Below are 13818 nucleotides of genomic sequence, written 5' to 3'. Positions count from 1 at the left end.
CTGCCCCATCCCCTTACGTCAACTTTCTGACCTCATAATCCCAAGATCCTAGATATGACATTTCCCTTCGTTTGTTACCTTGTACTGGAATTGACGGGGATGAGGGGCTAGCAAAATGACCCTGCTGAGGGAGAGTAGCTGGGCACAGCCTAGAGAAGGGTGGGTCTCATGTTCCTCTAGGCCCTGGGTCACTACAGACAGGAGGGCCCACGGGTATGGAGTCAACCAACAACTGCTATCAGAATCATAGAAAGACTGGTGCTTCTCTCGGCATGTCCAGTGATGCTGATCTCCATGCTGATTTAGAAAATGAAGGGGATGCATGGCTCCCTTTGGTGGTGATGCTTCACCGAAGTCTCTTCCTTGTACCTTTGTATATCTGTATGAAGCTGTATTACTATACATCTGTATGAAGCTGTATTACTATACATCTGTATGAAGCTGTATTTATTACTATACATCTGTATGAAGCTGTATTACTTTCATAATTTTCAAAAGCCTGAAAGTAGGGCTGCATTTACTATATTTACTAAAAGAAAATTTACACTTGGCCCTGTAATCAACTAGTAGCCTCTGAAAAGCCTGCATTGTACAAACACTTGCCAGTAAGTACTTAGGATAACTAGCCATCCATCTATTCCTATGTCCTTCATCCAACCATCCATCCACCCCTTCCTTCATCTTCCTACCCATCCATCCATCCATCCATCCATCCATCCACCCATCCATCCACCCATCCACCCCTTCATCTACCCCTTCATCCAACCAACCATTCGTGCGTTCATCCTTATAAACATTTGTGCCAGGCACTAAGTCACCTATTACAAGCTTATAGCTTCCATCTCTAGCCTAAAAACAAGGTATTTATGCAAATCTATGTTCTGGAGTAACTGGAAGGAGATGGAGAAGCATCAGGGAGCACAGTGCAGGCTGTGAGGCAAACCAAGCTCATGGTTACACGCAGAGAAAGCTGTGGCTGTTCAGCTTTCCTGCTTTCCATGCACCCTCCCCAGCGGCTGAAGATGGAGAGGAGGTCCCTGTCCTTGGAGGTCCTTGGAAACCTTGGGGGTGTTTTGGAGGAGAGTTCTGACCTGAGGTTCCTGTGACAGCGCTGCTGTTGCTCTGTGGTCGCTCCAAGTCAATGAGTAGCTCCTCAGAGTCATTTTCACTGGTGGGGGCCCTCTCGCCCTCCTTTCCACTGAGGTCCAAGGCAGCAGCAGGCCCCTGGATGACCTCTTTTGAGACGTAGCAGCATGCCAGGCCCACCTCCTGCTCCAGGGCCGTGCGAGTTAAGTAGCTTGAGTCAATTAATCGCAGGTCACAGTACTTTAAAGACCTGCACAGAAGGAACTACATTAGCGACACAGTGTCCCACACAGAGTTCTTAGTATGCCTGCAGGTCCTGCGATCTGTGGGATGGTGAAGACCACAGTATTATCTAAGTCTGCTTTACATCGTGGCTCTCCCCCTTTCAGCTTGCCACCCTTCTCTGTGCTCCTTCTACGCCCCCAAAGTATAAAATAGAGAGGACGGAGGTTCGAGATGTTGACCAATGGCAGAAAACTTACCTAGCATGTGTGAGGCCCTGGATTCAGGCTCCAGCATCTCTAAAAGCTAAAGGCTCAGTAGACAGGGCTGGCTCATCAGGGTGATGTGGCATAGCACATGGGAACCCTTCGCAGTGTGGCCTGACACCATGGAAACACTCAGCTGATGCTTTTACTGCTATTGCTTTTCAGTCTATAGTCCCTAGATCCTCTGGACATCAGATTAACAAAGTGCTTTATCTAAAGATGTTTATCATCTATCTATCCACCTATCATCTATCTATAATCTGTCTACAATCTATCATCTATATGTCTATATATATTTGAATGTATATCCATCCGTCCACCCAGCCATCCATCCCTGCCTTTCCTCTCAGCCTCTCTGGCTGCCTTGCTCTGGGGCAGAACCACTTTTCATGACTGTGTCCCACTCCAGAACTGGAGATCTGAAAGGAAGAACGAATGAGGTTCTTTTTCTTCGGTGCCTGCATGAAACAGTTACCTCCAAACAACTAAAATTGCTCATCAATAAAGTGGCTGAGGAACTGTGGCGCCACTGAGCCGATGATCACATCTTACCTGGGAAAAGTTTCTCCAAGCGGGTCCTTGCCAGTTAATATCACTATGCAGGGCAGACCTTCCAAGTCCTGGTAAGTCCGAGGGGTCCAGTCTTCCTGGTCATTTCCTCTCCAGGTCTATAGAAGAGATACAGAAAAATCATTAATGTTCCTCATTCAGATTTATATCTTAAAAAATGTTTCTGGATACAGGTTATAGATACACCAAGCTTTCTGACCACCTCCCCTAAGTGTGTGGACCATGTACAGGTGGTTGTTTTTGTTCTTTGCGACAGGGTTTTGATCTTTGAGATAGGGTCTCATGTAGTCCAGGCTAGCTTTAAACCCACTTTGTTGCCAAGGATGACTTTGAACCCTTTATCTTGCTGCCTTCATCTAAGTGCTGACCCCACAGACATGAACAGCACACCCCCTCTGCTGACCTCACAGGTGTGGGCAGCACACCCCTCTGCTGACCCCACAGGTGTGGACAGCACACCCCCTCTGCTGGCCCCACAGGTGTGGGCAGCACACCCCCGCTGCTGACCCCACAGACATGAGCAGCACAACCCCTCTGTTGACCCCACAGGTGTGGGCAGCACACCCCCTCTGCTGACCCCACAGACATGAACAGCACACCCCCTCTGCTGACCCCACAGGTGTGGGCAGCACACCCCACTGTGTTTGCTACCTTCCAAGCCAGCATAAAGCACTGCTACGAGCACGGACCTCAGCTTCCATTTTAGTAGCATAGAAAGGCATTGGCATACGTCATTCGTTAGCTCCACAGGCCAGAGGAACACACTGGAGCGTACTTCTGGTGACGTAAAGTGCACAGGCCAAGGCCACCTGCCCGCTGGCTCTGGCATTGAGAACTAGAGTTTTTCATATAATAGACAAACTCTGGGATTCGAGTGATGAGAAAGGATGGTTTTAGTTGTCAGGGACTTGAGAAAGAATCTCAAAACTCATCCAAAACCTCGTAATCAAGCAGATAATGAAGATAGCCCCAATTCTGGTCATTAATGTTTATTTTTCTCCATTTATTGACTTTAAAAATAACTGTTCTGTAGGTGTAGATCTATAAACCCAGTTACTCACATGGCTAGGGGAAAAGATGCCAAGTTCAAAGCCACCCTGTGGGCATCTTAATGAAACATGTATCAAAATAAAAGATAAAAGAGGACCAGGAAATGAAATAAGTGGTAGAACTTGCTAGGTTCAATTCCCCACCAAACCTGACAAGTTGGTACAAGGCCTCCAGAGTCTTTCAAGCCTGACCAGGCTGAATCAAAAGGAAAGGCAACTGTTCATATCTGGAGACCCCTGCAATCTTCCTTTGATTTCACAGTGCCCACAAAGTTTCTCATGCATGACCACCAATACATATCCATGTAGTATCTTAATAGTTAGACAGCAATCTTGAAAATACAACCATATCAGTGATGGAAGAAAAACCCAATTTGAAAGATCTATAAGTTTGTTTGGTTTTTACCTAAGGCAGGTATAGTAATATTATATTTATTTTTAATAAATAAGCTTGCCTGAATATCAGAAGGGCAAAGCTAAGGCACAAGAGGTCAGACAGTGGTAACACACTTTTAATCCCACGATTTGGGAGATAGAGGCAGATGGATCTCTGTAAATTCAAGGCCTTCCTGGGCTACACAAGATCAATGCAGAAAGCAGTGCAGGTGGTGGTGGCCTATACCTTTAATCCCAGCACAGAATATAATGGGAGGAGAGAGGCTCTGGCTGCTTAGTCTGCAGTCGCCCAGCTTTGGTAGAGGTAAGATTTCTAATGACTTGGCTGCTTTGCTTTTCTGGTTTTCAGGTTGAACCCCAATATCTGTCTCTGGGTTATTATTATTCGTGCTACAGACATGGTCTTCTGTGCTCCAGGCTGTCCTTAATCTTTATGTGTAGTTGAAGATGAACTTGGACATCTGATTCTCCAGCCTGCACCTCCCAAGGTCTGAGATTGCAGGTTTGCATCAGCAGTGCTGGGGATCACACAGAGGACTTCTGGTCCTTTCCAGATGTGTTAGCAAACAAATAAGGAAGCTGCTGTTCAGTGTGTCGGCGGAGAGACACATGGATCTCTGAGTTCAGAGCCAGTCTGGTCTACATTAATTTCAAGTCAGTCGGGGATACATACTTAGAATCTGTCTCAAATAAAAAATAAAATAAAACATTGCCGGGCAGTGGTGGCACATGTCCTTAATCCCAGCACTCGTGAGGCAGAGGCAGGTGAATCTATAGGAGTTCGAAGTGTAGAGAATGAGTTCCAGGACAGGCTCCAAAGCTACACAAGAAAACCTGTCTCAAAAAATAAAAAAATTAAGCTATTATAATTATTTTAATAATTCATATTTAATTTAAAGTTACTGTGAATTATATTTGTTTATTATAAAATAATTATTAAGTAACATGCTTTTTAAAAACATTTCCTTTTTTAGGCTCAAAATAGAGTGAAATCTCTTAGACAAGAGATAGTATAATGGTTCAGTTAGTGCTTTATCGAGATCTAGAAAATTCCTAATGATCCCAACAGTAAGGACGCTGAAGCAGAAGGATTGCGTTCAGAATCAGCCTGGAATATATGTTGAGACCCTGTTGGAAGGACTGAAGGGAAGGGAGGGAAGGGGGAAAATGAAGACTGCTCAAAGGACCCAAGCTATTCTTAACGTTTTTACTTAATGTCCAATTTATTTTCTCTCTGTGTGTGCACACACATGTACACACACACATCATAACCATCCATAGCTTCAGGGACTATGTCTTTGACAATCAAGGCAGATCAGGGGGCTCCACAGCAGGTTTCCATGTGGCTTCTCAAATGACCTCAGTGTTAGTGGTCCCTCTCCATAGTCCTTTGTGCGTCTCTCCCATGCCTCTCGCTACTTCCCCTCTGTCTCTCTGTAACACTATATTCTATTTCCCCTCCCTTGGGAACTCCTCTTGTGTCTCTGATTCCTTACTTGGTCCCTACCTAACCTCTGTGGTTATTCAGATCATAGCATGCCTATTATAAGCTCACAAGCTAACATTGCATACAAGAGAACATGGGGACTGGGCCATCTCCCTCAGGATGATTTTTTTCTAGCTCTATCTATTTACCTACAAATTTGGGGGAGGGGAAAACATGGTCAAATATTTTTTATGGAACTTTTTTAATTAAATAAAATAAAACCACCATTCTAGATACATTTTTTTAAAAAATTCATTCTTGGTTTGGAATGATGACTCAGCAGTCAAAGAGTACTTCCTTCTCTTGTAAGAGGACTGGAGTTAAGTTCCCAGTATCCATATTAGGCATATCAGGCAGCTCACAACCACCTGCAGCTCCAGCTCACGGGATCTGATCTCTCTTCTGACCTCTGTGGGTACCCATATTTATATCACATACACACACACACACACACACACACACACACACACTCACACACAGAGTTCCCAGCATGCACAGAACACTGGGTGACCCTGGCACATGCCAGTAGAGGCAGGTCTTCCTCCTGGGCCTGGACAAGGAGCTGTTTGTCCAGGCAGCCATCATGCTCGGTTCACGCTTGTCCTGACAGTGGGAATTCCCCTGCAGCATGTCAGGTTCTAGAATCCGCCAAGGGTAGAGAGCCAGGATGCCAGTAGTGAGGCAGAGGTTTCATCACTTGAGGAGCTTCTCCAAAGAGCAGCAAGCACATCTCATCTCACTCTTGACCAGTAACCGTCAGGCAGCCCACTGTGCCATGCTTCCCCATCAAACTGCGACTCATGAATGAGTGGCTGCTTCCTGGAGCTACAGACCAGAGTGATTTTTGTCCAGGAAGCACTTAAGTCAACATAAAAGACTGGACAAGAACTTAGTTTCAGCTCCTTACTGGGACAATTATATAGATGATTCATATGCTTGTTGAGCAAACTGATTGATTTATTTAAGATTAATTTTTTTGTTTGTGTTTTGTTTTTTTGAGACAGGGTTTGTCTGAGTACTTTTGGCGCCTGTCCTGAAACTTGCTATGTAGACCAGGCTGGCCTTAAACTCACAGAGATCTGCCTGCCTCTGCCTCCTGAGTGCTGGGATTAAAGGTGTGCACCACCACTGCCCAATTTAAGGCTAAAATTTTAATCTGTCCTAGGTTAAATTCTAATGGTTGCTAATTAACTAAAATGCATAATAGGATAAAGAGGAGTAAATATAAAAATGAGGGCATATAACAGGAGCAATGTTGCATTTTCCCCAGGACACCCTGCCTTCTGAGAATGGAGTCAGGAGCCAGCTGGTGAGAGGGTCTTGCTTAGATGTGAGCACTTCACAGGATTCCGTGTTCTCCCGCACACCAGTGACACAACAAAGAGAGACCAAGGACCAGAGGGTCTGAAAATCTGGGACCTTCGTATGTATCTGTCTGGCTGCTACTCAGATAACTGAAGGAGACCCTACTGCCTTGGATGCCCTTCATGTACGGCACATTCTCAGAACAGTGATTCTCACCAAGGATGCACACAGCCAGTGTCCCCTTTCCCTAATCATTGTCAGGGACCCTGACACTCAGGGATGAGTGATGAGCAGCTTTACCGTGTTTTAAACAGTGGCCCAGAGAGGCAGATTTTTATAACCCACTGACCTTCTAAACAAATGACCCAAGACTGTGTGAGGAGAATCAGGGCTGACCCAAGAGCACCCTGTTGGCTGCAGGTGTGTAATTCCCCAGAGTGCTGTTGTGTATTTACTGTTTCTAGTTCCTTATTCAGCCTGCCTCAAGCCCCGAGTCTTAGTAACGGTACCATGAGGACAGCACCAGTACATGGCGATTCACCCTAAGGGTTTCTGTAAGGTGGCCTTTGATGACCATAACTTTACTTTTCTCCACCACACATGGAGATTAATGACACACATCTATTCACAAGAAAACCCAGGTCTGAAGGCCGCCTGAGCTGCTCAGCCTTCAGCGACAGATGAGACACAGTATCTGCATTTCTCAACTAGCTCGAATAGAAAGACCACCACTCAGGCTTCATTCGCTCCCTGGACCCTCCCAGAGTGAGGAAGAATGACCACAATGACAGATGACAGCCTCAAGCTAGGGGCATAAGCTCCACCATTCTCCTACACATTGGGAGAAACTTCTCTAGTGAAGCTGGAGGTCTGATTTCTAAAAATCCACGCTTTCCCAGAAGTTGTGAACACAGATGTGATCATTGCTACTGACTGAATTTCTGTTTGGGGATAATTTTATTTGTTCTAGTTGCTTATCAAGTATCTTGGGTTATTCCTTTTAGGTTAGATAATACAACAGGAAAGCAACATTTGCAAAGTTATTTATGAATAGCAAATAGAAGTCTAATCTCCAAGTTAGAACTTAAAGATATCATATGGTTCAAATCCTTCAAGACCACACACTTTCATTTCAACAAGTGTATGCCAAACTAGGTTATGCATAACCCAGTTTAACTTCACATTTAATATTCAGTGGGGACATCATGTCAGTCTGACTCAGATACACAGTAGCTAGCTCAGCCACATCAATAGAAATGTGGGCATTTGACGAAATGTTTTCTAACGTCAAGACAAGATTATGAAAGTCCTCAGGGAAGCCTGGGTCAGGCATAAAGGTAGTTGGTTCAGCCTGACAGCCTGACAGGCAGGCAGTCCCTGGGTACTTGGGAGATCATGCTCCACCTTCGTCTGTAGGACTCTGGGAACTGACACAGACAAAGTCTGGCACCAAGGGTCAAAGAGAATACAAAGAAACAAGTTGGGAAATCCACATGCAAGGGAGCTGGAAGTTTCTCTAGAGGTGCACAGAGATGGAGTGTTACTGGCTGTCCACCAGCTGACATAGGCCAGATGCACAGAAAAGAATTAGTGAGGAGAACCGCTTCCCTTTCTCTGAGGAAATAGAAGGTAGTGGGCCAGATGCATCTCTAGCCAGGTTGAGAAACACCGGGGCAAATTAGGTCATCTCGTTTTTTGCACTTGTGCTTGAAAAACATGGAGACCAGCTGCACATATATAGGACTTGAGATCTGATGAGATCATCAGAAACTGGTTTCAATTAAGAAAAGTGTTCACCTGGTCAGGGAGGTCAAACTCAGACATGTGCACAATCTTATCCCACTCAGTTATCTGGGTGGTCCATTTATCCAAGAGTCCCAGAAAACAGAAACGAAAGGCATGCCTGTCCTTTGCTGACCTTTAATCGTGCCACGAAGTGAGCTGCAACATGGAGTTCGGAGGCCGGGCTCCCCAGGATGATCTCAAAGCGGTACTGCAGTCCCAGCTTGTCCCGCACCTCCTGCAGTCGCTCCCGGGCCAGCATGGCCAGCTGCACGGAGGGCACTCTGATGATGAGCATGGGTCCCCGGCCACTCTTGCCTTTTCCTGGGCAGCTGAGGAGGTCATCCATGATGCTGAGTGTTTCCGGTGTGCTGTGGTCTCGGAGGGATGCCATGGTGGTGAGAGCCATCAAGGCCTCTGAGTACTGCTGGATGAGAAGATAGCAGCGTACGACCATGCTGTGCAGCCTGGGGTACCTACGACAGAGCACAGGCAGCTAGCACGCAGTGCAGGCATGCATGGTAAAAGGCAGACGGGACATCGAAGCGAGGGACTACAGAGCAGAGTAACCTTGAATCCATGGGCTGGCCTAGAGGCCCTACCTTCTCAAAGTGGACCAGCACCTGCACAGGGAAGTTAGAACTGTCAGACTGCCCACGTCAGACTTACAGAAGCAAGCCCTGCTGCTGAACAGCCCCCTCTCCCACCGGCAACTGGGATGCTCATTAAAAACCGAGACACAATGACTGGTGCAGGTTAATTGTGAACGAGCCTCAATCCCCAGGTCTTAACCCCATGCTGCAGCCTGGACACATGGCCCGCGCGTTGCCAGCTCGCTTCTCAGATACCAGCAAGGGAAAAGACACTGCTGTCATTATTCTTGGTGTATCAGACATTACAGAAAGGGTAACTGTAGCTGGACTGACAGAGCATGCCTGTGACCCCAGCACATGAGCCAGAGGCAGAAAGAGAAAATTTAAGCCCAGTCTGGAAGACACAGCAAATTCTTGGCCAGCCTGGGCTTCATAATGTATGCCATTACAACAACAACAACAACAACAACAACAACAACAACAAACAAAACAACTAGCAAAAAATGTGATGTGCCAGCTCATGAATTATTGCTAATTTGAGGTCAGCTCTATGGGTAGCAGAAATTTATATTTCAAAAGAAATAAATTGATGCTGGAAAAATTGGAGCTAGCAGAAGAAGGAGCACCCCCTCATGATGGGCCTTTTATCGCCAGAGACTAGGAAATCTGAGCTGGGAGCATTGCAGGCTAGACAGGGAATATCCAAAGACTTGATCACCAAAGGGCAGAGGCCCCTAGCTACATGAGGGGTTGAGAAAGCAGGCACCAGCAAGGCAGGGCTGTGCAGGGGTTGGCAGAGGTGCCCAGAGCCTGGCAAAGGGCTGAGGAGTCTGGCCCCCTTTTCCTGGTCACCAGCTGGCAGTTCATGAGGAGCTCAGCGGCAGGTAGACTAATAGGGGATTTCACCTTTACTTTATAATCCTCTTTAAAATTGGACAAATGTTCACGAGTTTGCCTAGAAAAGCCAAGGGTCAAATGCCAGCTAGGGCATTTAAGAAACTAGCATAGCCATGCTAGTTTTGAAGCATTTTGGGAGGAATGCACTAACAGTGGCCATAGTGACCCACTCCAGCTTCTACAGGGGCATGAGTGTAAGAGACGGGGAGAGTTCGGCTACTTGTTCTGGACTGAGGCTGATTGGAGACAGAACTGGGTCTCCATTATGTTCAGGTCTCTGTCGTTGTGTTCTTGCACTGCGGGGCTTTAGGAGGTGGGGAAGCACAGAAAGCTGCGGATGGCCAGTCTGGGCTAAGGCTTTCAGTTCAGTAAACTTGGGCAGAACGCTTGAGGGAAGAAACCACATTTAAAGCTTAGGGTTATTTTGTTGGCTCATGTTTAAAACAAAACAAAACAAAGTTACAACAAATAGTAACTTCAAAATGCAGACATTTATACTCGACACTTTGAGAAAATTAGGACCTAACAGGGAAGTTTCCTCAAACTATTTGCATTAAACTACAGTAGTGGTTTTGGAATTACAAAATCTATAACTGAAGTTGCTCGGATTACCTTTTAAAATACAAGCTGTGCACTCTTGTGGTACTACTGGGCTGAGAGACATGCTCTAAACCAGGGAAGGAACTGAATAGGAAAGTAAAAAGGTGTCTCTTGGAGGCGGTGGAACTCGAGGGTCATGGGAAGTGTGATACAGGGTTGGTCATGGAGGCTGTGAAACTCTAGGGTCACGTGAAGGTTAATGACACAGCATTGGTTACGGTTGCTGAAGTCCAACAGCCGTGACAGTATTGGCTCCCACTCTGAGCCCTCCCAGACACAACTGTATCTCGCTGGACTGGGTGCATTCACTTGTTTTTATTTATCTCTAAAACATTTCCAGGATGATAGGGTAGACTGTTAAAGGGATGACTCCACCTAATCAGGTTCAGTATTAAGAAACTAGAGCTACCAGGAGGTCTAATTTACCCCCTCCCCAATCTGGGATGGTCACACAAAGTACGGGGCAGAGGGCAGGAAGGGAGTTTACCTTAGCTTTGAGTCTATGAATCAGGTTCTGAGAAAAACAAAGCACAAGAGTTTGACCTGGAGCTGAGGAATAAAAGGAGGGCTAGCAAGGCAGAAAGAATTCTTCTTAAGAAAGAATTGAGACTCTTAGCCTTGAAGGTCAGTACCAGATGACAGGCCCCAAGGATAGAACACACTCAAAAGCTTCAGTAAATAGCCAGAGTTTCCAAAGAAAAGTTTCGCTCTGAGGGAGCTGTCTAGGGATACTTGTCCACAGTGACTGGCAAACAGGGACAAAGTCAGGGATGTAATGTCAGAGACTGGCCAGAGCTCAGGGGTGTGGCCTTCCACACCCACGGTGAAGATGGCAGGGGGACAGTTGTGAAAAGTGCTGCTGATTCTCCCACTGAGGCCAGTTTGCGTTTGTTCCCCTTGGATGGTCATATGAGCCCACGAGCACAGGCCACTCTGAGACAGCCCTTCCGTGCTGTTTGCACGAGCATCATCAGAAAGAACCACTGTAACACGACCAAGCAGACATTTTAAAGCAAGGGGCAGCTGTCTTTCCTTACCTCTCCAAGAGTGTGCTCACCATCTTCTCAAAAGTCTCGTCACATCTCAGGAGTGGGCTGGTGACCCCCCACTGCAGCGACTTGCTGTACTCATTCAAGCCAAAGTAGAGCTTCTCGCAGCCCACATCCTCCTGATTGAAAACAGAGCAGATGCCCAGTGAAGACAGGGTGTGTGTGTGTGCGTGCATTGTGTGTGTGTGTGTGTGTGAGTGTGTGTGCGCATGTGTGCACGTGTGTGTGTGCATGTGTGAGTGTGTATGTGAAGAGATATTGGTGGAGGTAAAAGAAAACCCTGCTGTGATGGAGGAGGGTCATCTGTCTATTGGTTAATAAAGAAACTGCCTTGGCCCTTTAATAGGACAGAAAATTAGGTAGGTGGAGTAGACAGAACAGAATGCTGGGAGAAAGAAGCCGAATCAGGCAGTCGCCATGATTCTCCTCTCTGAGATAGATGCAGGTTAAGATCTTTCCTGGTAAGCTACCACTTCGTGGTGCTACACAGTTTACTAAATATGGGTTAACCAAGATGTGAGAATTAGCCAGTAAGAGGCTAGAGCTAATGGGCCAGGCAGTGTTTAAAAGAATACAGTTTCCATGTAGTTATTCTGGGTGTAAAGCTAGCTGGGTGGCGGGACGCAGCCCGGCGCTCCTTCAACACTGCTGTGAAACTTGACACCAACTTTGCATTTCCATGGAACTTAGTGGTATGTTGACATGTTTCCTTCGGGACCAATGGGAACTACACAGAGAAAACAAACTAGGGGTTTGTCTTCCTTCTGTTTAGATTCACAGGCCAGAGACCTTCTTTTCCTGCTAGAAGCAGCTCTCTTTTCTGATGTATCTATCGAGTTTGGGGAAAAACTGAAAACATTTAAGTTTTTTGGTGCTATTTAATTGTGGCAACTCCTTTTACAATAAAAATTAGTTTTCAAATGAAGTAAAAAATACAATGCAATGTGAACATCCTACCTCATTAGACAGAACACACAACATCAATCCTCCCCCCTCCGACTGACTCAATCATCACCATGCAAGTGAGTAACTTTTGGGCTATGACACAAGGGTGCCCTCAGAGAATACTGGGATTACGACATGCTGCTGTCGTTCATGTAAGAAGGCCCAGAATATTAAGTAAGTTTTGTGACTTCATAGATTTGATTTTATTTGTTTATACTTTTCTTTTTCTTCAGTTTTATAGTCTTTCCTCATACCTGTGCATTCTATTTTTATGGTTTTTATTTGCATTTTATTGTATTTTTATTTTCATAATTTTGGAAAGTTTTTTAAAGCATTCACTAGTTTATTTTATAAAGAAAAACAAGGCTAATACTAAAATTATAATAATATAAAAATAAATTAGCGGGACTGGGTGATGGTGGCTTCCAGTACTCTGGAGGTAGGGGCAGGTGGATTTCAGTGAGTTTGAGGCCAGCCTGGTCTACAAAGTGAGTTTCAGAACAGCCAGGACTGTTACACAGAGAAACCCTGTCTCAAAAAACCAAAATACATACATACATACATACATACATACATACATACATACATACAACATACATACAACACATACACACAAACACACACAAATAAATAAAGAAATTAGAAGAAGAAGATGAGGATAGTAGAAACAAGAATAGACCAGGGGAAAGTTAGTAACCCTGGAAATGCATAGAAATTTGTGTATAATATGAACTTTTCTCTCCTTTTTGAGACAGTATTTTATGTAGCCCAGGCTGGCTTTGAACTTGATATGTAGCTGAAGATGATCTTGAGTTTCTGATCCTCCTGCCTCCTCACCTAAAGACTAGCCACCCAATGAACCTTCTATAGGACACTACTCATTGTCGTTAATGTTATAATAACTGCAATTAGCACATAATGGTATAGTGTTCATAGTTTCAGTGCTCAGAAGAGAAGGGTAGGAGATCAGGGCCAGATAGGGCAAAATAGCAAGATCCCATTTCAAAAAAATCATGACCATATGAAAAATGAAGCATTATGTATGTTAATTAGATGTCTTGACACATTTGTACTGTATTTTTACCAATCCATGGCCATGTTTAGTGCCAGGTTTTGCCTCCTGGAGAACTGCAAATGTCTAGACATGGAAGACTCACCGTTGTGTCCAGTTGTATCCAGTGGACCTCATTGCTGGAGCTGATTCGAGACTGCTGGGTCTGCAGTGTGTATGGGAAGGAGCTCACTTGGAGCACCAGGAGGTTGAAAGCTTCTAGAACTTCTCTGCAGTTAATGACTCGATCAGCCAATCCATGAGTTGGCTCACCATGTGACAGAGAGCCCGAAATCATGCTGTAGAAATAATGAAAGTCATGTTAGAACTTTCTTACCCAACTGACTGGCTACAGGAGCAGGGGACAGCACGGAGTGACAACTGACTGGCTACAGGAGCAGGGGACAGCACGGAGTGACATTGTACTTATTTTATCTGAGAGGAGAAGACACAGTCAGAATGTGATTGGAGAGTTGGGTGTACACAGCTGTGATTGGAGAGTTGGGTGTACACAGCTGTGA

At 45.4% G+C, this 13818-nt stretch overlaps 1 protein-coding gene across 1 annotated transcript in view; it reads right to left on the bottom strand.

Moving 5' to 3' along the window:
* Positions 1 to 13818, bottom strand: part of Greb1l (GREB1 like retinoic acid receptor coactivator) — a 254622-nt gene that overhangs the window by 19014 nt on the left and 221790 nt on the right. The window contains exons 18-22 of the mRNA XM_026783547.1: positions 13404 to 13596; positions 11290 to 11420; positions 8299 to 8638; positions 2127 to 2242; positions 1092 to 1336 (exon numbers count right to left, since the gene is read on the bottom strand). Coding sequence (XP_026639348.1) covers positions 1092 to 1336; positions 2127 to 2242; positions 8299 to 8638; positions 11290 to 11420; positions 13404 to 13596 — 1025 coding nt within the window. The remainder of the gene's footprint in view (positions 1 to 1091; positions 1337 to 2126; positions 2243 to 8298; positions 8639 to 11289; positions 11421 to 13403; positions 13597 to 13818) is intronic.

This window comes from Microtus ochrogaster, chromosome 18 (genome assembly GCF_000317375.1).
Source record: "Microtus ochrogaster isolate Prairie Vole_2 chromosome 18, MicOch1.0, whole genome shotgun sequence".
NCBI classification, from domain to species: domain Eukaryota; kingdom Metazoa; phylum Chordata; class Mammalia; order Rodentia; family Cricetidae; genus Microtus; species Microtus ochrogaster.
Note: the sequence above shows the minus strand (reverse complement) of the source record. Positions and strands in the feature narration are given on the sequence as shown.